Source organism: Camarhynchus parvulus, chromosome 15 (assembly GCF_901933205.1).
Source record: "Camarhynchus parvulus chromosome 15, STF_HiC, whole genome shotgun sequence".
In the NCBI taxonomy this organism is placed as follows: Eukaryota; Metazoa; Chordata; class Aves; order Passeriformes; family Thraupidae; genus Camarhynchus; species Camarhynchus parvulus.
In genome coordinates, this window is record NC_044585.1 from 3,282,805 (window position 1) to 3,307,723 (window position 24,919).

A 24,919-nucleotide genomic window follows, 5' to 3' on the forward strand; every position below is an offset into this window, starting at 1 on the left:
ATAACGACGATGTTGAAATAGAAGCTCTTCCTAGAGAGACCTCGAGCACACAGGGAAGATTCAGCACTAGGACAGTCCAGGCAGCCCCGCGCAGTGAATTCGGCGGTGCATTTCGGAGCGTTTAACCTGGGCCCGGGGAAGGGTAACTTGAGGGAGCGGGAGCCTCGCCGCGCTGGGGCGTGGGGCGCTCCGGGCGCCGTGGGAACCCCGGGTGCGCGGGAGGGGCTCCGCGGGCAGCAGCTTCCCCAACATGGACGCACCCGAGGCTCTGAGGTGCCCGTGCCTCCCGCAGCCCCCGGCCCGCGGGTACCGTTCCTCCCAGCCGCTCCCAGGGGGAGGGCATTTTGGCACTGGAAGAATTCCCGCTGTACCCCTTCCCTCCCCCACAATGCCGGCGCCGCGCTCTTCTAGCGAGGCTGAGAGTTGATCGCGTACGGGGGGTGGGGGTGAGAAATGCAATGAAAGACCGGGGGGAGGCCGGTCTGCGCTGCAGCCCCTGGCCCCTCTGGGATCGGCTCTCCTCAGGCGAGCCGAGGAGGTGGGGGCCGCTCTGCGCCTCTGCAGCTCCGGGAGGGTTTGCATTGGACGATTCGCGCCTGGGGAGGGGGGAAGGTTGCCTGCAGCCCCCCCCGCCGGCCCCTCCTCCTCTCTCCAGCGGGAGGGGGGTCTCGGGGGCGAGCTGCAGCCCGGATATTTGGGGGAGGGGGCGAGCGCAGCCCCACCACCCCCGTGAGCCGCAGGGGGGGGGCCTCACTGCCGGCTCGGCATTGGAGGATCGGTGCTGGGGAAGGGGGAGACTGCAGCCCCCAGCCCCCGCGGGCGGGCGGGGTGGGGGCCGGCCTGCTGGCTCTGGCTGCTCTTGCATTGGCGGATGCGGGGAGGGAGGGGGGCAGGAAGCGGGGGGGCAGGGGGGGAGCCCGAGTGGCTGGAGGGGGGGTCTCCGCGAATAGGGTGGGGGTCTTCTCGTCCAAAGAAGAGAGGAAAGTTTGCGGCGCCGGTGGTGAGGGTGCGTCGAAGCGGGCGGGGCCCGGACCGGGGCCGGCGGCGGCGGCGCTTGGTCGGGGAGCAGCAGCCGGGGGGCCCCCGCTGGATTTTTGTAGGGGGGGTGGTATCGCCCCCTCCTTCTCCTCCCCCCAGGGGTGAAAGTGCAAGAGGAAGTGCAGCCGCTGCCATCTTTCCTCCGCTCCAAACACACAGGGACGGACGGAGCCGGCAGCCCGGAGCCGCCGCCGGACCCCCGTCCCTCCCGGCTGCAGCCGCCGCGCCGCGCACGCCCCTTCCCGCGGCGGCTCCGCGGCCGCAGCGCCTCGTGGCGGCCGGGCCTGGCGGGGCTCGCGCGGCCGCGCGCGCGCCTCGGCCGCCCGAGCCTTTGTCTCGCCCCCCCGCGCCGCGCGAGCCCCTCGCGCTGTGCAGGGAGCGCCGCGCGCGCGCCGCCGGCCCGGGCAGGGGCGGGGAACGAGCAGGAGGAGGCGGCGCGCGCCGCCGGGCGGCCGAGAGCGCGCGCCCCTGCGGGCGCCGGCGGGCGGCGCAGCCCCCATGGAGCGGGTGAGCGAGGCCGCCGCCTGCGGCCCCTCGTCGGGCTGCTACACCTACCAGGTGAGCCGGCACAGCGCCGACGTGCTGCACAGCCTCAACCAGCAGCGCAAGAACGGCGGCCGCTTCTGCGACGTGCTCCTACGCGTGGGCGACGAGAGCTTCCCGGCGCACCGCGCCGTGCTGGCCGCTTGCAGCGAGTACTTCGAGTCGGTGTTCAGCGCGCAGCTCGGCGACGGGGCAGGTGGCGGCGGCGCGGAGGGGAGCGCGGCGGAGGCGGCGGCCGGCGGGGCTGCTGCGGCGACCGGCGGCGCCCCCGGGGGCGGGCGGGAGCTGGAGATGCACACCATCAGCTCCAAGGTGTTCGGAGACATCCTGGACTTCGCCTACACGTCGCGCATCGTGGTGCGGCTGGAGAGCTTCCCGGAGCTCATGACGGCCGCCAAGTTCCTGCTGATGCGCTCCGTGATCGACATCTGCCAGGAGGTCATCAAGCAGTCCAACGTGCAGCTCCTCGTGCCCCCCTGCACGCCCTGACATCATGCTGTTCCGTCCGGGGGCTGCCGACCTCGGCTTCCCTCTTGACATGACCAACGGTGCCTCTTTGGCACCCAATGGCAATGGCATCGCTGGCATGCCTGAAGACGAGGCCACGCGCGCTGCGCTCAGCGCTGCGCAGTCCTCCCTACCTGTCCTGCAGGGTGTGGACCGCCTGCCCATGGTGGCAGGACCTCTGTCCCCACCGCTACTGGCATCACCCTTCCAGAATGTTGCTGCTAGTGCCCCCACTTTAAGCACCAAGAGGGGCAGAGGGCGTCCACGTAAAGCCAATCTCTTGGACTCCATGATGTTTGGTAGCCCAGGGGGCCTGCGGGAGGCTGGTATCCTGCCTTGTGGTCTCTGTGGGAAGGTATTCACGGATGCTAATCGTCTTCGGCAGCACGAGGCTCAACATGGGGTGACAAGCTTACAGCTGGGCTACATAGACATCCCACCCCCACGGCTGGGTGAAAATGGTGTTCCTGGTCAGGACGATCCCGATGCACCTCGAAAAAGAAGCAGGACGAGGAAACAGGTGGCCTGTGAGATCTGTGGCAAGATTTTTCGGGACGTGTACCACCTGAATCGGCACAAGCTGTCACACTCTGGCGAAAAGCCTTACTCTTGTCCAGTGTGTGGCTTGAGGTTCAAGCGAAAAGACAGGATGTCCTATCATGTTCGATCGCATGATGGCTCTGTGGGAAAGCCCTACATCTGCCAGAGCTGTGGAAAAGGCTTTTCCAGGTAAGAGAGTGCTTGTCTGGACATTGACACAAACAGAGACCTAGGGAGTTGACTTTCCTGTCCCTTGGAAATGTACTTAGGATAGTTAGACTGTTCCACTTTAGCATGTTTAAAGGAATGAGACTTCATCATTTCCTCTGAGATGCTGTTCTGCAGTCTCTGGGAAGGGTTTAAAAGTAATTAAGACCCTGAACTGGGAGTCAGCTGGCTTCTGGCTAACGTTCCCAGCTTTGTCCCAGAATTGGTGTGTGTGTGTCCTTGGGCAAGTCAGTCAGTCTCTGCCTCAAATGACTCTTCTGTGAAATGGGTATTGAAATAATTACCTGCCTCACAGAAGTGCCTTGAGATCGCTGATGTGTAGGTAGCTTGAAGGTGCTGTTGAAGTGCAAAATAATACATCTCAAGATTATTATTTTTCTCGTATCCATTTTAAATTTTCTTTTTCTTAACTTCCCTTCATTTCTCTTAGTTCGTAATGTTTTTTATCACCCAAATGTGAAGGAAGAGGTGAGATTTCAAAGGCTGCAGCATCAAGTATCTTTTAATACATGATCTTTGTGTCCTTTGGGTTTACATCCTTCTGAAGGGGATCCTGTTTCTGCCCTGCAACATACGTAAGATCTGTGCATTTAATGTTGCTGATTTTTTGTTATCGCTGTTTGTGGGAGCTAATTTAATAAGTAGTTTGGTACACGTAGTTGTGTTAGTGGCATCTTTAGTCTTGAGTTAATGAATTCGGAACTTTTTTGGAAGTTTGCCGCTCGCTTTGAGTGTAGAAGTAGTGGGGGGGAGGGGCATGTACTCTGCTATTTCTGTACCAGCAGTCGGTTTTCCACAGCAGTTGATTTGCTCTGACGTGAGGGAAGGACTCGAGATCTGAAAACAAATCAAAAGGCCACCAGGCTGTGTAAATTGTGGATTTTTGCCCCGCTCTCTTTTTGATAGAGGCACTTTCTGTTATTGAAATAAATTATGAAAATGTAGCCCTCCCCCTCTTTTTTAAATCGGCAGTAATTAGGGATCTTCATAAGGACTGCACATTGAGTGATGGAAGGTCACAAAATGAAAATTTAATCTGTGGCTAGAAGTGAAAGTACTTTTCTTACTATAGCGCTACCCGGGATCGTGTGCCAAGTTTCATTGTTTTTATTGACACTTAAAGATTTCTGCTGTTGCTGTATGAAAGGTTTTTGTCCTTAAGGGGAAGTGAGACATCCACGTTCACTTCTTATTTTCCCCAGTAAGTTAATGTGAACGGGCGGGAATGCTGTTACAAAAGTTAACAACAAACCCGTTTGCAGATCTGTAAAACCGAAGTATGAATGAAAACTAGAGACTCTTTAAGTTTCAGTATTCACTCGTAGGAGCAGCTAGAGGAAGTTGGAAGTGTGATGTCTAATTTTAGTGTCCTTTCCTGTATTCAGTAGCGCAGCACGTGAGGTTGCTGGGCTTGAGGTACCCAGAGGACCCCAACCAGTCTGTCAGGTTACACCGCTCCAGCTCGGGGCTGGAGCATCGGCTTTAGGAGCCCCACTGCAAAGTCCAGCCTATTTCGTGTCTGCAGTGCGTGAATTCCATCCCGTGCCCTCTCATTGGTGCAGCTGGCAAGATGGGGGAGGAGAGGGTGGAGAACTTGTTTCCAAGCAGTTTTGCTCTCATACAATGAAAAGCTTTCTTCCCCCTAGGAGAAGCTCCCACCAGGACAATCTGCAGCTCTTCAGTCCTTTCTTCTTCCAAGTAGGCTTTGCTGGTTGTGAAGAAGGCTCTAACTTTCTACAGTAATGATTTGCTCTTCCATTGCACCTTCTAGTGGGAACGTTCAGAGCACTTTATTTGTATTAATGCAGTCTCCCTACCAAGTTGTAAGTTAGGAGTATTTTTTCATCTTGCAGGTGGACAATGTGTCACAGCAACAGAGTTTAGGTAGTCTTTTTGCAAGAGGAGCTTAAAGTTGGCTTTTTACATCTGTGTTTAGGACATAAACCAAAAGGATGTGATTTTCAGATATTGAGCAACTGTAAATCAGAGTGCCCTGATTGTTAAGGTCTAATAGGATTTTGGATGGGGACATGCAGGCTTGAAAATCATAACTTGTATTTCCTGTTTCCTCTGATCATTCAGTCATGATTTCTTCTTGAGAAAATGCTGCTTTTTAGCAAGTTGCAGAGGGTACATAACAAGGTAGAGTCCCAGTTGTTAGCGATCTGGTTCTTGGAAAGTTAAATATCACTACAATTGTCATAGATACAGCACTGGGATCTTTTTTTCTTTCTTTTTTCTTTATTTCTTTTTGTGTTAATATTGTAACTTTATTTTTAGTATTTGTTTTAAGTGTGCTTATGTGTATTTTCCTTTAAGGCCAGACCACTTGAATGGACACATCAAACAGGTGCATACCTCAGAGAGACCTCACAAGTGTCAGGTAGGAGCCAGAGGGGTTTAGACTGATGTTGTGGGTAATCTTTGGCATTGCGTTTATGTGTGCAGATGATTTTGAAATGCCAGTAGAAATACCATGTATATGTGATTTGGGATGAATGTTTGTAAAGAACAGTGTTCCACAGTGACATCTGCTTTACATCCCTCCCTTCCCCTCTCACCTCATCTACAGCTTTGGTCCTTCTGCCTCTCCCCCTGCTCCCACTGTTCTTCCCTGCTGTGCTGTCCCAGTCTCACCCTGGATCTCTCGCTCAGCCACCTGGGCTTGAAGTCCATGTCACTGATGATTCCCTCCCTTTTTTTAACTGCAGTTGTTGCCATCAGGAGGCTCCAATGCTGAATTCATTTTTTTAGAATAACTTCAAAAAATCAGTAAATTGCAATTATCATAACTTGTCAAGATACTATTTTTTAAAATTGCATAGCCTTCAGAACATTGCACTGAGCAAAATTGGAAGCTTTTTCTGTCTCAGGGAGATTATGAATAATGACATCACAATATCCTTTGTTGTACAATGTCATAATGTTGTATATGGTTTTTTATAGTTAATAAGGTTTGAAAGATCAAATGAAGGAAGATACTTTGTAATCAATTTATAGAAAGATTTAAAAGGTGCCTGGAAGTATCAATTAAAACAAAGTTGAGAATCAGCTTCCACCATCACACATTGCCATCAGAGAGATGTTGGGCAAACTTTTGAAACAGTTGTTGGGCTAACAATCTCCATGCTTGGCTTCTGAAGAAATATTTAATATTTATTTAAAGAAGCTGAAGCAAGACTCTATTCTTTTTTTTTTCTTTTGAGGACAGTGAAGGTTAGAGGATTTTTTTCTTCTAAAATATTTAACCACGTTTTATGAAGCTAGACAATCCTATGTGATTGCTGCCTCCTGATCTGCATTGTTGCACGTTTTGACACACCTATATTTCCTTCAAATTGTGAGAGTTTTGAAACATTTTGAAATTTTAAGAATCCTGATAAGTTTTCCAGACACCTGGAGCCATCTAAAGGTTTCTGTTGACATCTGTATGATCTGTGAAAGCCCAGCACATTTGAAAGTCAGGCCATAGAGCTGTCACATTGATTTAACTGCCTGTCCTGCATAAAGCCTTACATTGGCTCAAGCGTCTTGAGATGATTTATGGGTTACAGATTTATACAAACTGGAAAATTTCACTCCTAAAAAGAATTCACAGTGTGGGGACAGTGAACTGATGATGAATGTTTATGTCCCAACATGAACAGACACTCAGCTGATACCAAGATTACTGGATGAACACTGCTCACAGATAACACAGACAGCTGTGAATTGTCCTTTGCCAGCTGATGACCGATAATTCTTTTATAGTTTAACATTGATTTAAGAATATTAAATACCAACTGTGTGAATCAGAGGATACACTAAGAGCTCAGAAGTAAAGAAACATGGAAGCTAAGATGGCACAGCCAAGCTCAACTCCATTTCCTTGCACACATGTATTTTGTGATAGCAGTTTCCAAGAACAGTCTTTCTTACTGTGTGTTATCTAAAGTGCCATAATACTGTCTACACTTCTCATTTCAGCTAAAAGGTACAGCCTATAGGTTACAATCATCAGGACAGAGTTGAGATTGTCCTTCAGGCTTGGGTTGTTCTTGATTTTTGATTGCTTAGCCCTGCAAAGTTAATTTTTCGTGAATCTTAAGGTGCGGAAAATTTAATGACCTGTTGTGTCTTTGCAGAAAATGCTTTGCAATATCCTATCAGATTTAGAAAGTCTTCTTGAATATCCACAGATCTGCTGTACATTGTAGAAACCACAGAAGAGATGCAGTCACTGAAAACTTGTTCCAAATATGAAAACTGATGAATAAATTGATGACGTTCTCCCTGTGATTATCTCATAACCTGTTATGCATCTGTTCCTTTATATGTATCTAACACAGGATCTGGCCACCAAGAAGGAAAATAGCTTAATATTGGCATGTTGTTTGCCCATTTTCCATTCTCTTTTTCCATTGATTTTGTTTGGCAATAGCTCCCCTTGAGAGCAGCCTGAACAGCATTGAGCATCCTTTTTGAATCTGTTCGGTTCCTGTTGAAAATTCCTGTTATTGTCATGCTTTGCTTATGTTTACTGGAGGAGAGAATTACTCCATAAACAGCAGAGCACTCCAGAATCCTCTATTGTAATAACATTTTTGAAATTTGTGCTCTGTTATGATTTAAACTGGCCATTTACCTGAGCTCTAAGGTATCCTTGCAAACTGGTGATATGTAATGTTTTGTTGGTGTGGCATCACAGTACACTTTGGAGGACCAAAAAGTGGGAAGGTGTCAACCCAACTTCAGAATAAATGAAAGTATGAGAAACAGGACAATTTTAAGCTGACCATCCCTGCAACAGCAGTAGTTTTCAGTGCACAGTTTGTAATCCTGCACTCATCCCCTGAAATAACAGCTGTGCTTCACAGGTCTTTCACAAGTATCCTAACTTCCAGCACCTCTAGCACCTGATGCCAAAGCCTTGACTCCAGCTTTTTCATTACTGTTAATGTAGACTCAGATTAGGGAAGATCTCCACAGAGCCAAAGCAGCTGAGAAATCAGATCCAAGAAGCTGCTTTGGTGTCCAGGCAAATGGCACTCTGGATCTTTTCCTTTGGATTGTTGCACTGGTGAATTTACACATTTTCCCCCCAGTCTGACAGTTGAGTTCTGGCTACAGGAGAAGGAGTGAGTCAGTTTTATGGCCAGAATGGGGCAGCTCAGTTTCTGCCCCCACGGGATGGGGTGAAGCTCTCAGCTATGTGTGAAAGTCAGGCTGCAGTCTGGGAGCAAACAGTGATCTGAAAATCTCTGCACATGAAAGAACAAGGGAAGAAAATGGAAGTTTGCTCCTCTCAGAGACAAGACAGGTTGTTCATCAGGCAAATTAAATAAAATTTAAAATGCTGGTTAAATTAAAGCACAGCTTAATTGGCATCCCAAGTCCAGTGCGTATCCCATTGATTTCAATGCAGAATGAGTTTCTTCCTGTCCTAATTTCTCTTACTTCCTGCCTATTAGCAGGAAAATGGCAGCCACCATGGAATAAGCTCAGAGACATCCACATCCATAGAAAAGTTGAAACTTCAAGAGGTATTTCTTAAACAATGTTTTTTAAACTTTATATATTCTTTTTGATCTATTTATATACCTGTGCAATGTTTGATAGGAAAGCACTGGAGAGTTTTCTTCTATGATTAACAATTAATGACAAATACTTAGCACTCATTTAGCACTTCACATCTTTCATAAAATAAAACTTTTTTTTTCTCTATACCTTTTATAAATATTAACTATTTGAATATTAGCTTTGGGACTTTCTTTAACCCTAGTCCTGTCTCCCATTGTTATGATTCAGCTAAACTGGTTCTTGCTTTCTCCACTGGACTTAATTATTGTTTTTAAGCTTTGTTGCAGATATATTTATTATATATAGCTTATCCAAAGGTGAGATTTACACAACTCAGCAGCAACAGTGAGAAATCAAACACATAAATTTTTATATTGCTTTTGCCTAAGCTTTCAACTTGCTAAGTTCACTGTGGGATAGATTTGGTTTTACTTTGGCATCTGTGTATTTATGTGATTTGTCTCTGGTCTGCTTCTCATTGGCTAAAGCACTCCCAATGCTTGTGTATGGACCTTCCTGTGGCTCCATAGCTTTAGAGTTATTGATGATGGATCTCCTGGCTGTCATTGTTGATGCTCTAGTCATAAATCTTTAGCTGATACCCAGCAGATTGATTGGTATCAGTGCTGCAATCCTGCCTTAAGAGAGTGCTTACCTCTAAGAACTCTTTAGTAAGTGAAAGCTGCACCTGTTTTGCTCAGCGCTGTGTACTGAGATTACAAATGAAATCTTTCATGTTTTAAGGATTTGCCTCTTAAACCTCAATACTTGTAATTTATAAATCTTTGTCTGGTGGACCTAGTTAAACTGTGTATGTCACAGAAATCCAGATAATTTTACTGTTGCCCTTTCAATTTCATTAAGTCCTGATCCTCTGGGGTGTTAAGTCTTGTACTTGCTGCAGAGCAGCCTCAGCTCCATGGGAGTTTTCCATACTTAAGCATCTCACAGGATCGAATGAGTGTAAAGCCTGTTGAAATTGATAGGTGTTTTTCAACTGCCTTCAGTGGTTTTTGGATTAAGCTCTTGATTAACTGCATTTTCTGTAATTACATTATCCTCTTCTGTATTATCAATTCCACTTACTTGAATTATAATTTTGGAATTTTACTAAGATTGTTACTTTAACAAGTCTTATCTCTATTGAAACAGTGCTTTAATTACACACTGATATTTAAAAATAGAGCTTATACCCAGTTCCCAAGACAGTGAGCAGCCTCATATTATTTTTTGGGGGGTTCTGGTTATATCTCTTAAAACTGTGATATTTTATATGAAGTTGGTATAAACAAAACACTGTACACTCTTGAATGTCACTGCTCTGGCTTGGTCTGGTTGTTCTGATGTGTGTTTGCTTTTGTTTCTCCTCTTGTACTTGTGAAAATGTTTAGACTATAACCCTAATCCCTTGTGCAGCATATTGCTGGTGATTTATTTCCCTTCACACATTAGAGACAGAGCAAGCCTTCAGCACCTGCAGGCCACTAGAACAGGCTGTGGGCACAGCCTGCCTGCCTGCCCATTGCTGGGGTTAGAAAAACGGGAGGGAGCCTTCACTTACCATACACATTTCAGCTGGAAAGTGGGCAAATAGAATCAATATTATCTTATGCCAAATCAAGCTTGTTTTGTGGCAGTAAGTGGAATATGCTACCTTGACCAGGGGTAAGTTAAAACAGATTACAATGTCATGCAGTTATTTTGATATCTGCTCAATTTTGAGGCTTCACTGCTACGGTTTGTCTGCACTGCTGCTGTGGATACCAGGATGACTCTTCCACTGTCTCTCGTCATATTGTCATCCCAGATAATTCTGTGATCCTTTGTTTGTGTGTCTTCACACTCCAAAAGAATTCTGTGTACTGAAGTTAGATATATGTCATCAACGAGTAGAATTGAGGAGAATGACAGAGAGGACATTTGAGTGGTTTAAAGTGATTGTAATGGCTCAGTGAAATGGCAGAACTTATTGTAAACAGAGCTAAGTGGTTTCTGCTATTTCTTTTGTTAAATATAACTTAAAATTTTAGTATCTTCATCCTCAGAAAGGAGCTAAAACCTTACAGGTCTATCTTGGAGTAAGTTTTACTGTCTGTAATGTGTCAGAGCTGTTTTCTTGCTGCTTTAATTCTTTTGAGTAGTAACATTACAACTTGTGCAATGTGTTGGTGTTCGGAATTTTTTATCTGGGGGAAAATGGCTTGTGCATTATGTCATTTTTTGTACTTGCACAGTATCTAAGGTATTTACTCTAAAGAATACTAAATATATTCAGCAATATCAGTGCTGGTAGCAGAGCTGATGAGTCACATGGTTCTCGTTATACCTGCAGACCTGTAACGCTTCCTTTGCCACTCGTGACCGGCTGCGCTCACACCTGGCGTGTCATGAAGACAAAGTCCCGTGCCAGGTGTGTGGGAAGTACTTGAGAGCAGCATACATGGCAGATCACTTGAAGAAGCATAGTGAAGGACCAAGCAATTTCTGCACTATCTGTAACCGAGGTAATGAAGAAACTGGTTTTTTATTCCACTGGGATGGGCCAGCACTCAAGGGGAGCTGTAAGGCTGCGTGACTCTCTGCAACAGGAGGAGGTTGTACCCTGTTTGTGTCCATACTCTGCTTTTCCTTTTGAATCCTTAACCCTGAAACTGATGGAATACAGGTCTGGCCTTTTCACATGGTTCCCAGAGAAATCAGAAGCAAATTTTATTTGCTAAATAGCCAGATCCCTCTACAATAACCATGATAAGTTGCCTTGCTGCTGTTCAACATACATCTTTTTTTTTTTTCTATACCTGATTAGACTTGAGCCCTTGCAGTCAGTTTGGAAGAAGAATGTTTTTGTATCTTTGAAATACATATCAAGTTGAAAATCATACACTGAACATAAATCTGCATTGTGTTACTAAGTATTACTTAACCTCCTGGTGCAATAGAGTCAAGCTGCTTCTCCCTCTTAATTGCTTTGTACTAATGTACATTTCTAAAACCTACTTCGTAAAGAGCACTGGATATGTGGTTTACCTTTATCTATACAAATAGAGCTTTTCACAGTTGGAAGGGACCCATAAAGATCACCAAGTCCAACTCCCTGCTTCATGCAGCACTATGTATAACTAAACCATATGAGTAAGCTTGTGAAGCTTTTCCATCTTTTTGTGGTACTTTTCAGTTGGAGAGAGTTGGAAATTTAGACTTTGTGGGATGTAAGGCAAGCTGGAAAAATTATTTTGACTTACTGGTGGTTTTTTTAAGGGATTGATTCACAACTTGAAAATACCTTTTTGGCTCACACAGGTTTACATAGCTAGTAGGTGTTAGAAGAGATTGCTGCTGTGTTTTGGGATCTTGTTTTTTCTGATGAGTCTTCTTTCCTGACGTGTTCTTTTTTCTAGTCTAAGAGAGGTGAAATCTTTTGAGAAAATAAAGCTCTTCTTTGTTTAATGTGCAGACTGTACAGGGAGCTTATGGAGTTGCTGAGTAATGAGACATTAAATTGCAGGGGAGGTGTTTCCTAGTTGAACAGTCTATAAATCCTGAAAGTGGTGTTATCAGTGTGAATGGAAAAGGCATCTGGGTTGAAAATCTTCAGGTTTTGAAGCTCCAGGTAGATGGTGTGAAATGAAGCTTGCCCTCCTTTTCAGAAGGCCTGGCTTCTGAAAAACAGAAGTTTAAGCTTGTCTTGGTTCTTTTTGTGACAACCACATGGCAGATATTGTTTGGGATCCAGGTGCTATCCTGCTCTCCTTCCGTTGAACATAGTGCCAAACAGAAACTCAGATGGGCTGGGAGGAATTGTCTTGTTTCCACGATTTGTAAGCTTGAATTTAAACTTAACTACCACTGGATGTCACTGCAGCTCTTTGGAAATGGAGCCAGAGTGACAAAGACAGACCCGGCATTCAAACAATAAAATGACTAAGTGGTTTATTCACATTTTACAAGTCGAAATGTACAGTGGGAATTGAAATAAAATAGATACTTCTCTGTAGAAGGATAGGGAACCTGTTGTACAGCAAACTTTAAGCAACTAGTTTCTTCTTACAGTTTGTGTATTTTATGGGAGTTGTCACAATTGTCTGCTGTGAATTTCAGTTTGCATCAGGATTTTAAAAATGTAATTATGAATAATGAATAATGTTAAATTTCATAGGAAGTGTTAAAATTCATAGGAAGGGTAAGCTACAGACTGGATTTATCAAACAGTTGTGTTGTAAACTCATTGTTTTATGCTGTAAATTTTGATTATAGGTTTATGATCAATGACAGCAGAATTTTTTTTCTCAGGTGTTCTAGAATCAAAGTATAATGTTTATTGTTCTAAATAATTATTTTTTAAACTGTAGAGCCTGGCAAGATGAAGTCTAATGGAAAATTTCTGGATTAAAAATGTCTATTTGATAGGCATTGGTGCAGTCAGAAGCCACACACAGTAACCTGATCACAGCTGTGCCATGGCTGAGGTGCTTGTGCAGAGAGATTTTGTTTATTCTTCCCTTGGCTAATGTGCTGATGTATTTTTTAATTGAAACTTAGCTGGTTCTGGATATAGTAATTGTCTGCCTCTGGATATAGTAATTGTCAAGCAAGAACGCTCTACAAGCTCAAGCTGCTTGTGGAGAGAATTTTGGATGTTGACCGCTTAAAAAAAAAAAAAGCGGATGGAAAGGTGACATTCCTGGTGTCAATGACAGCCTCAGACTCCCTCAGTTTATCCCACTGGACTGAAGGCTTTGCTGTGGACCTTAATGAAGTGTCTGGTGTTGTTTTAAAGGTGTAGTGGCTTTAGGAGATGGGGGTGGAACTCAGTACCTGGCAGAAAGCAGTAGGCAATAGTTTACCATGTCATGTGGTTCATTTGTTTATCATACTTATTTCTTTTACAATGTGGCAGTATAATTTTAAAAAATTACCAGCTGGGAGTTGATGTTTTCTCCAGGTTGTTTTCTTACCCGAGGTCTTTATGCTTAATCATAGAAGCAATTAAATCTTGTTAAATCAGGGAAATAGTGAAGTGGTTCTGGGGGGTTTTGTGTTGTTTTTTGTGTTTTTTTTTTCCCTCCTGGGATTTTGGGGATTGTTTCTTTTTTGGTTTGGTATTTTGTTGTTGTGGGTTTTTTTTCTTAAAGAATTTGTCTAAAATGTGCTTTAAAAACTAATCCTCAAGCCTCACATTTTTAGACAAATTCTCTTTAATCAGTTTAAATAAAGAAGATGTGCTCCTGTTGTGTTGTTCCATAATCTTTTACCATCCTTAGGAACTTTATTTGCTTGTGTGGGCTTTTTCAAAGTATTCCAGAGATTAATGACTTTGGTACTTGGTAATGACACCTGCAACTCAGAAATTTGGGGTTGTGTTTCAAACACATACACATTGTTTGTTTCAGAGAATCTAATTAGTTAGGAAAAGGGTAAATATTCCAATCACAAATGAGAATTTATTTTTTCACACTGAGTTCTTGTACATTCATGGGGGACAGAGTCCAGTAAATAAAGTAAAAAACATTTTCCTCATGTTCCAGCTAAATCCAAATTATAATTTTTGATCAAGGAGCATCCTGCAATTATTTCTATAGTTTATCTCCTTATAGATCTTATCTAAGATATCAAGGGACAGGTCCCATTTATATAAAGGAGATAATTTCCTCTCTATACATGTTTTTAATATTGGTTCTTCTGGTATGAAGAAATAATCAGTCTTGCAAAGTGGAGAGATGTGTATGAGTAAAGCAATAAATACGTTCCTGCTCTGAAAAATACTGCCACTTTATCCTCTGGATTAGTCTGACTTTGCTCTGAAAGAGACTTTTAAGAGTGAAGGATTATGGTGTATAAACCCCCATCTTCCTAGGACAGGCATTCATAATTAAAGTCTGGTGGAGATAAAAAGGCCAGTCCCAAGTGCTTCAGGAAAAAATTAGGATGAAAACAATCCCAGAAAAGTGTCCCTTTAACCAGTTTCCCATGAAGCAGTTGGCATTCTTAGGGTTTTGATGGAAGTTGATGACTCACATGTTCATCTGCCAAGTGCATAAAGGGGAGCTAACACACTTTGCAGCAGTTTTCATTCTATAAAACAATGTACTCTACAAATAGAACTGCAGAGTTCAGAAAAAATCCGGTGTGCAGAGATTAGAAGTTCAGATTTTCCTGTGTCAGTTGTGGTGTAGAAAAACACTGAATACCTGCATATAGTCCTTTTTTAATGGTTGGCAGGGAGATTTTAATGCATTGCTGCATCAGAGAGGTTGATCTCAGCATGCATGTGGTTATTAGCCACATGTGTGAAATAAGGAAAGCACCTCACAGGTGGAAGTGTCACCATTATATGTGTACACTGTGCCCTTTTCTCTGCCAGTCAAACACTGGTTCTTTCAGGTCTACAGTGAATTTTTTGTATTTGTAAGAATATATTGTCTTGCTGCCCAGTGAGATTTTCAATGCAGCATTTTGTGTCTGAGGGTAGGTCTTGCATTATTTGGAGGATAATATCCTTACATTAATTCCCTGGATTACTTGGCCTTGGTGATTCTGCTCCACTGTATTTTGAGAGTCATATGATCTTGGTTTCTTCAGTTGTGATGTATCTACTTCCTGTACTTTTATCTTCAGCTCAGGGTGCACAGTAACTACCTCTTGTTCATTCTCAGCAGCCTGCCCCTTTTCCCTTCAGCAGCTTGCTGTGGAGTTCTTGCTTTGCAGGACCTGTATATATAATTCTTAATAACCTCTGGATAAAAGTCGAGGGTAGAGGGATATTCTGTGCTAGGCACAGGAAAATCTAGTGTAAAGCCACATTCATTATTAAATTCAGCACCTGAAACTAACAGCTGCAGTCAGAAAATCCACCCCAGAGAGGTGTGTAGTACTTGCTTTGCAGCATTCCTAATATATTACTATATATCATCAAGTGTAAATGCAGTTATATCACTATAAAAATGGCTTTATGGTAGAATATCTACTCATATTTTAAGGAAATTATTGTTATGAAAGTTCTCTTGCAAGGACTTGTGCTGTAAATGCTATACTGGTTAAAAAAAAATCTAGGGTTTGGGTTTTCTCCAGAAAGGGAACCTTCAGCTCTGGGTCTGCAATGGTGAACCTTGTGTTGTGTTCTTAGCTGTTAGTGGAAAATATTTCTAACATGAAAGTGCCATAATACTCTGTTCAAAGTATAACAGAAAATTAAGCTGGTTGGTGGTGGCAGCTTCACCTCTCTAGGAAGTCTTTAAAACTCTGTCCTCCTTGTGCCTCATATATGGTCCAAATGTGCTGCTAGTGACTGCAAATCTTATTGAGGTTGAGTTTAAAAACTTTAAAAGTATATGTGAGATAATTCATTGCATTAAAGAAAAATTACATGAGACTTAAAGAAACATTTTGAAAAGCACACGCACAAATGTAAAAAACTGGTTTGTTCAGAAATCAATTGTTTGGTATATATATTTTTATTTTCAGTGTTTGGTGCTTACAGATCAGAGCTAATAAAAATACTGAAATTTATTTTTAGTACTTTTTGTTAACTGTAGACAAAATATGAGTTCTAGTATATTTTTTTAAACTCAGGGTGAGCTCACTGCAGGAAATGTTTTTTCAAAAATTACTATTGAGCGAAAGTATATACCTTAAAAAGTCATAGTTTCAGCTTTCTGCCTTCTAAAAGTCACTATAAATGCTATAGAAACCTAAGGGGAAAGCACACTAAACCAACAAGGGTTGTTACAGATAGCATTCCTTCAGATCTTAACGGCACAAAATCAACTAATTGGAACGATCTTCCAATGTATTATCAGATGACAAAAACATTTTTAATTAAAATAAATAAACCAGGAGAAAAATGGTGAAGAGACATGGGTGCCTTTTTGTATGATGTCTCTTCTGCCTTTTTTCCAGAAAGTTTCATGTCACCTGCTAGGTTTGCTTACACAGAATTTGTTTTTAAGGAGGCTGCTCTCTCTTTGTGACTAACAAAAAGCAAACCCAGTCTGATGGAAAGTGTGCATTGCATTTCTGCCTGAGGCTGACAGGACTCCTACGTGAGCGTGTCACAGGGAACTGGTGGAACAGCAGCTTTAAAATAGGGAGCAGGAGCAAGAGAAAGATTAAAGGAACAGGGAAGGCAGATGTGTGTCTTTGCTGGTGGCAGGATCTCATCTCCTTTTATCTTGTTTAGGTTTCTCCTCTGCCTCCTACTTAAAGGTCCATGTTAAAACCCACCACGGTGTTCCCCTTCCCCAGGTCTCCAGGCACCAGGAGTCCATCCCGAATGGGGGAGCAGCGTTCCACTGCGTCAGGACCTATGGCATCAAAGGCAAGAGACTCCTGCTCTGCACCTTGCTGCTCTGGGCAGGGCTTTGTGGTGTGGGGTGTCGGGCTGGGCACGAGAAAGGGGAGGGAGGAAGGACAGGATAGTACTGGAGAGGAGCTTAGGGAGATGCAGAGAAATTCCACAGCACCACGTAGGAGGTAATACCTGTCATTGGAGAGCCGATTTAACAAGTCTAGGGGAAGGAAATGGGCACAGAAGAGTATGTGAAGCTTTGGCAGCTTCCTCAGTTTGGAAGGTTGAAAAAGCCATGTTAGTTCATCTTGACCCTCTTCCTTGGAGCAGTCAGCATCTGAATTTTGCCTGAGGGCAAATTTCTTAGTCCCACTCCACTTGAATCTCGCATCAGTCAAACCCTGTTTCTGGTTTTGCTAGGAGCCATACTGTACATGCAGCCAGCTGTCTGTAGCTAAACTTGCACTTCTAAATGCAGTGTTGGGGAGGAGAGGTGAAGGGTGATAATAGTACCGGTGCTTTCTTGTTTTGACATTCATTTAACTTGGTGGGGGGGAGAAAAAGTTGTTATTGTAAGCATAGCTGAGGAGTATTTAACTTCTGAATAAGTAAAGCAGTGTGTTTACCTGTGTAGAATAGTTTTTTGCTTCTTGGTTTGAGCTGTCAGTATTCCTGGTGAAAGTGAAACATTAGAAAATTCTTCAAAGCCTTGGTTGTTCTGGTTTTTTCTTGCCCAGGAGAACACAGAGGGCTGGGTTAAACAAACACTGTGCCAGCAGAAAGCTTGAGTTGTGTAATTTTTTCTGTTGAAGTCATGATAGAGTTACTACAGAAGCCCTTTAGTTTTGGGTGGTGTGCTGACTTAACAAGAGATTTATTCCAGCTCAGTGGTGTATTGATTTCATGCATATCCTGTTAGGTTTGTAATGCTGAGTCCAGAGCAAATCTGTCTTTTGGGTTGTGCCAAGTGGTTCTTTGGTCTCAGAGTTAACAGTAGGTACAGCCTGTTTGTATTCAGAGACTCCTTTAGTGAGCACGTCTGGGTTTCTCATGCTCATTCACATGCACTGAGCAAAAAAGTGTGGACAAACTTCCCTGGCATAATGCCAGAGGAGAATGGGGAAGACTCCAAACATACCAATGGCTTTGCCAGGAAATATATCCACATAACTTAAATAACGTCCCTAATCTGTCTGCTGTTTCACACTGCAGTATTTAAAGATAGAACAATTTTAGGTTGTGAAGTTAACTTCTAACAGTGTTGCACTTGTGAAAAAGAGTTCCTTGAGACTAAATGGAATTGCACTTCTTAAATTGCAGTGGCTCACTGCTGTTTTGCTGAGTGTTTCCAGGTTTCTTCACATCTTGCTGCAGCCTGTTGTACTTCATGAAGTTTCTAGGCTCTCACCCAAAGTACCAACAGCATTTCAGAAGTGTGCAAGTGAATTACACAGTTGAAAACTCATCATTAGGTCCATGCTTTTGTAGTGTCTGAGGTGTAAACATTGTGAGACATCCTTGGGATTCAAGAAGTGTTATACGAACCAGAGAGCCATTATGGTTGCATTCAGTACCATGACAAATCCCTAATGAAACCCCAGCTGTTGCTCTGATAGCAGCCTGGTGGTTTGGAAAGGGGACCTGTGCTCAAGGGCTTTAGGATGTGAGGGATTGGATGTTAAGTGTGTATCACTCTGTTGTGACAGGCATTAATGTGATCAGGTGGTAACCAATCTAATTTTTTTTAATGCATGTTAAATATCTTCCTTTGGGAGCCAAGATTCTGAAAACTTCTCTCTTTTCTTTTTCCCATAGAAGGCCAGAAATGTTCACATTCGGACCCGATTGAGAGTTCTGATTCATATGGAGACCTCTCTGACACCAGTGACCTCAAGACTCCTGAGAAGCAGAGCACCAATGGGTCCTTCTCGTGTGACCTGGCAGTCAGCAAAAACAAAATGGAGATGGAAGGAGAGAAGAAGTACCCGTGCCCCGAATGCGGCAGCTTTTTCAGATCCAAGTCTTATCTGAACAAACACATACAGAAAGTGCACGTCAGGGCCCTTGGTGGCCCACTGGGGGACCTGGGTCCTGCTCTAGGATCCCCCTTCTCACCCCAACAGAACATGTCTCTTCTGGAGTCCTTTGGGTTTCAGATCGTCCAGTCAGCATTTGCATCATCCCTAGTGGATCCAGAGGTCGACCAGCAACCAATGGGGCCAGAGGGGAAATGAGATCAGTTGGATCTTAAAGCAAAGCAGCAGTCTGGCTCTGATGATAAGATGCTGTGAATGAAAGAGGAAATAATGAAATTTGGTTCTATAGCTGAGAATTTTTTATTCATTTTAGCTTCCTTCTTTGTCTCATGCCCTACCCCACCTTTAAACCTTCACTGGGGAGAGGGAGAAAATGCTTCTTTAGCTGATAAATTACAGAAGATGGTGGCCTTGAATAGGAGATATGACCCAAAACAAATGGAGCTTTAGAGGCTGCTGGTGGTGTTTTCCTTGTGTTCTTTGAGAGTAATCAAGAGTTACCAGCACTGGTCTGAGAATGAGACAGTCCTAGTGACCGAGGCACCTGGGGAGCTGCAGCTACAGGGAGCTGTGATTTTGTTCTCCCTCTATTCCCCTGCCCTCCCTAAACTCCCCCAGAAAAACAGTAAGTTTAAAAAACAGACCCATTATTGAATATAACATTAAGTAAAATGCCCCATGGTTCCTAGCAGGTTACAATGCAGTTGTCCTTTTAAAACCAGAAACATTTAAAGAAGGTGGGAGAATTTGATCCCCTTCTGCCTTTGTGAGGCTGTGAGTGCTGCAGCAGGACTGAACTGCTGAGAAAAATCACCTTTCAGAACAGGTTGTTTTTATTACTTTTGACCATTAAACTTGCTGTCAGGTTTTTAATTCTTTTATTATTATTATTATTTTAGGACCTGTTGTAGTGAATTGCTACTGAAAAGCCAGTCTAAGGCGGTACACAGAGCACTCGTAAAGCAGCAGTCACATTAGGGTTAGTATGAGATTTTTTTTTTAGATGTACCATAATTAATAACTTGGCTAGTTGGTTGTTTTAAGTCTATGAAAGAAATAGTTTTTATGAAAATAAAAAAAAAAGAAAAAAAAAAGGAAGGAAAAATACCATTACAGTCTGGTTGACTGGTGCTCATTTTTCATGTGGGGACCTAGGGGATGAACACGATCAGCTACCGGGTTAACACTATGTACCACTGACTTGTTTAGTGTGAATAAACCCAGGGGTTCACAGAGTGATTTTGGTTTAATTGGATTGGACTCTATTAAAGAAGTTAGTATGTTACTTTGCATCCCCTCGTTTTGTCTGGTTTTTGAGCAGTTTAGCCACCTGTCCAAAAGGTGTGCAAATGAGAGCCAGTAAATAAAATGTGAATCCCACTCTGCACTGTGCTGTATTCTCAGTGAGCTGGGCTTTTTGGCCAGTCGTGCTCTCCTGATCTGTCTCTAGTCAGGTTTGCAAAAGCCACTGTTACTCCTTTCTTTTCCAAATGAGGTGGGAATTGCAAACAATTCTTTGAAAGAGAATTGATTACAAAATGCAAAGAAGCTGCACTCCAGGCTGTTGGACATTCCATTTAATCTGAAAATACCACTTGTGCAGAAATAATGTCCTTTCTTGACCCTCCCTTTCCTTCCATGTAACTAGTCATGGTTTTATGTACCAAACCCAGGTATAAATGTTGTTTAACACAGGGTTAGGAGTTAGGAATACTCTGAGTTTTAATTATGGTTCTGCTGTTGATGCTCAAAGTCACATAGAACAGTTTCCTGAATTTATTCCTTATTTTCATATTTGTGAAGAATCTTCTCTACATCACAATTGTTGAGAGAGTTATTGAGCAAAGGTTTAAGTACGGATTTGGTAAACTGCTTTGTGTATTGAATGTTTCTAAAAAGGCCATTCTGAGAGCCCATGTCCTGCACCAAACTTGGGTCCCATGAAACAATATCTATCTCCATCATTAGTACAGTGCTGGAGCAGGACAGACCCTCTTGGACCAGGTTCTCATTTGCTGCAGGAGATCTGTGTGTGTAATGCACAGAGACACAAAGTGTTCTTGTTCCACAGTCTGCATTGCCCAGGTGCTTCTAATCCAAACCCTGCAGCTGATGCTTAACTGATATTCCCAATTTGGTTTTATGTTAGAATTAGAGAGGTCTTTGTAAGCATATGGATTTTGGAATTACATTCTAAATTCTACAGAGTTAGAACACCCAGATTCCCTCTTGTAAGAAGCTACTTTTTGTACTTGCTCTCTACTATTATAAATCAAGGATGAATAATCAATGGCTTTCTCTTTATAGCACCAGCACTTTCTAAATTGAGAGCATGTTGCAGTGGACTTGATGTTTTGCTATTAATCTGTGTTGGCAGACTGAAGGACATGTTCTTCTCCAGTCATCTCCTCCCAGAATCCTGGAATAGGTATGAGCCTCATTTAAAAGGAAAATCCAGTGAAACAAACAAACCCCACCACTAAAGCTTCATGGAATTGCTCTTGTACTGGTAAGATTAGTAGACAGGTAAAGACAGAATTTCTTAGAAAAGTGACAAAACATTTTAAAATACCTTACAAATCTAGTGCTGAGACAACCTTGTAAGCTGCCAAGCAAATCAGAAAAGAGCAGGCTTTCCAGTCAGCACAACAATTTGTTGGGATTAGCAAATGCAGCTGCAGTCACTGATTCACTAATAGCTCATAATTAATCCACAAGGGAAATTTCTGTTGAACTGTGGCTGTATGCTGAAAGACAGAAGTTTTTGTCCCCAGTGTTCCTATATGCACTCAAAGAAGGTGCATTAATAATAAAATTCAACTCCAAAAGCTAAGTCCAGAGTATAGAATACTTTCATCCTACATTTATCTCCCCTGACTTTAGTGTTACAAGTGGGTTGAATTTTGGCTGTATCTATCAGAATTTAATTTTGAATGCTACAGAATTTGACCTGGTGAAACAAAAGCCTTTATCTGAAAGTGAAGCCTTCAAAAACACTGTGTATTCTGCTTGTCAAAGAAAATGCTTACTCAGTTGTCATGAATACATTGAATGAAAACTACTTACTTCTCAGTCTAGTGGACAGGGAAACAATTAGGCAGGAGGTTAACAATCCTGAAATGACAGTTCTAGATCAGCCTGGTGTAAATGGGAGAGATTTGTACCAACACAGGAGGCTGGTGCAGGCTAGTGCCAGTAGGAAATTGGGCAGATCTGTGCTGTGTTTTCAGTGCTTTTTGCTTCTTTGGGGGCATACTGTTCCATTCTGGACAGTATTTTAATCTACATGCAAATTCTTTCTATTCTGTACTTTGGGAAATGCCTGTTTCTTATAGAACATGAGACAGATCCAAACAGAGAACTCAGCCTCACAAGTTCAGAGTTCAAGGGGAAGTATGTAACATGCCTTGAGCTGCAGTTGTTGCCATTACATTTGATTTTTGATTGGTGTGTAGATGATAGTTCTGATTTGAGCCACCCTCCCTTCCTTGCCTTCCCCCTTGGAGGGACTGCAAGCCAATGTTTGAGTTGGTGCACATGTCAAGAATGAAACTTCATGCAAATTTCTATCATCAGACTTGCAGTATTTGTTTGTATTATAGGAGTCCCATAACCTCTCATCTGAGGCTCACGCCTTGTGTGTTAGGTATGATGAAAACATCTTCAGTCATTCATAATCTAAATATTAAAGACAGACAAGAAAGGAATATATGCTTATAAGAGAATGGGTGAAAGATAAAGGACTGAAAACCACTTGCTTGCATGCTAAAGTGTTGTCTTAAATGGGAGGGCACAAACTTCTCAGGCTTTTGTTGCCTGAATTTATAAGTGTTAATCTAGAACAAATGCAAGGTAAAGCAATTAATGTGAATTCATTCCATACTCAGTTAAATTAGGTGACGTGACCTTGCATTTGTCATGTCTTAAATGTGTGCAAACAGTGTGGCTCACCTGACACGTGACAATGTGCATGTGAGCTCTCAATCCTAAGTGGTTTGCCCATGATGATATGGGAAATTGATAGCAGAACCAGAAATTGAACACAGATTTTTCCTTCTCTCAATCCAGTGCCTTAATTATAGTAGGGCAAAGTATTATATGTTGGGGGGACGGGTTTTTTTTTGTTTGTTTTTAAAGCCTAGAACTATTAAGATGGTGTGGAGTTGGTCTTCCTACCAATCTTTTGAATAATTGTAAATGCCCAGTCACAATTTTAGACCTGTTTGAGTGCCAGTGACTTAGGGAATATTTGTTATTTCCCATGTATTCCCTGAAATTATTGTTCCTCCCTCAACTGCTGTCAGCAGTAAGGAATGACTTGAATAGAAGAGCTGTGTAACTGAATGTCTATAACTCAACTAATTGAATTGCTAGTATGAAAGCTAACCTAGATTTTGTAGGCTCTGTTGTAACTTTAGTGTCTTGTTTTTTCACTAAATCTTTGTTCCTAGAATTCAGTATCTAAACTTACGTCTTGAGTCGGGAGTGGGGTACCACTTTCAGCTTTAATTTTTTTTAAGGTGCTTGCTTGAGGAAGTAGATGCCAAAGTAAACTTCAAAGGAACTCCAGACTTCAGTGTTGGAAGAATGAATGGAGAGCAAGGGCTCCCCTTGGGTTTCATGAGAGATAAATGGACAAAGTAAAAAACAGCCACCAAAATTCTAAGTAGTGAAACAGGAAAGGTTTTTCTTTACCACCCACAAAAATAATTAAATATTTTCAACTGTCATCATGGCATAAAGTCTGAGAGCAAGTGCCAAACAACACAATATGCTGGCTTTTTCAGCATTATGATTATACCTTAACAGCATTGTCAATACCCAAATGTAAATTAAGCCAGCTTAGTACTGCTCCCCTTTTTCTTGGGCACAATACCTGAATTTTATTTGAACAGAGCCTAAGCTCACAGTGAATTTCTGAGCTTAGGCTCTCAATTCTATCCTGAGAGACAAAACAAATGAGCAAAGGGGGGGAATAAACCCACAAGGAAAATTTAAGAAGGAAAACAAATTCTGGAAGGCTCCAGTGTCTCTTGAAAGAGCCACGTTTTTTTATCCTGAACATCCTTTTCAAAACAAGATCCTTCAGCTGTTGTGAATGAGCCCTTGGGAACAGATTTGGATTCCATCCCAATGTGCTGCAGCTCCCTGGCCCTGTGAGAAGGCAGCATGTTCCAGAGCACTGAGCTGGGATCCAGAGGGAGGGGCAGGCAGTGCTGCTGGGCTGCAGCCACAGGTACTGCTACAGAGCACCAGCACTGCAGAGTTCTGTGCCTGCTGCTGTCATCCTCACCCTCCACACATCTGTGCATCCTGCTTGGATGTGTGCAGCTCTGCAAAGAGCTTTGGCTGTAAAACAAACAGGAGCTATTTGGCTAAGAACTAAAAAGAGAAAGCACCACTTTAAAAGAGTGCTGTGACATAACTGCAGAGTGATGCAGCCCTGGCTGTGAGGAGTTGTGGTGATGGTTGGGATGGTTATGGCACATCAGTGAAAAACCACAGCTGTGCACTCTGTGGTGGCAGGCACTGATGGCCTGTTTGCCAAGAATTAACTCCCTGTGTCATCTCTAGCCTCTTCCTGTCTGTGTTCCTGTCTGTGAGATGAGATGATGATAACCTTTGGGTGAGAACGTGCCAATATTTAATTGATGTGCCATATTGTGCTGCACAATTGTGTTGCTGAACTCTGTCACAAATATTTGGCCTCACTGACTTCAGATGTAATGCAAAGTTAAACAAACATTTGGCCACATTTTTCCTGAAAGGTGTGATATTTAAATTTATTTAAAGACTGCCTGGCACTATTGATCTGCTCTCAGGGTTTATGTGAACGAAGCTTTTCCTGGGTGGCCTCCATACTTGTACTGCAATTTTGGAGACCTGGAAGTGCTCTGAGCTGAGATATGCTGAAAGAGGGAGGTAACTGGAGTCTCAGTGATGTTCCAGTGACTCCCTCCCAGCCCCTGTGTTCCATGTGGACCATGGAGTCACTTCATGCAGCCACTGGCAGCCATAAATGCTCTTGAGCATCTTGCAGTCACATAGTGACCTTGGGTAAGTGATTTTATAATAAATCAATCTCATGCTTGCTAATACCTTTTTTGGCTGCTGTATCTACAAACTGGTGCCTTCTCCAGGCAAATTTTACATGCCCTCTGCAAAGTTGTCAGACTGACTGCTG

At 43.1% G+C, this 24,919-nt stretch overlaps 1 protein-coding gene across 1 annotated transcript; it reads left to right on the forward strand.

The window, feature by feature from the left end:
- Nucleotides 1–1,491: 1,491 nt before the first annotated feature.
- Nucleotides 1,492–23,697, forward strand: PATZ1 (POZ/BTB and AT hook containing zinc finger 1). Its single transcript, XM_030958691.1, is given in 7 exon segments — nt 1,492–2,052; nt 2,054–2,817; nt 5,176–5,239; nt 8,307–8,378; nt 10,748–10,919; nt 16,592–16,729; nt 18,515–23,697. Coding segments are annotated over 7 exon segments (2,145 nt in total). The 5' UTR covers nt 1,492–1,536; the 3' UTR covers nt 18,934–23,697.
- The last annotated feature ends 1,222 nt before the right edge of the window (nt 23,698–24,919 follow it).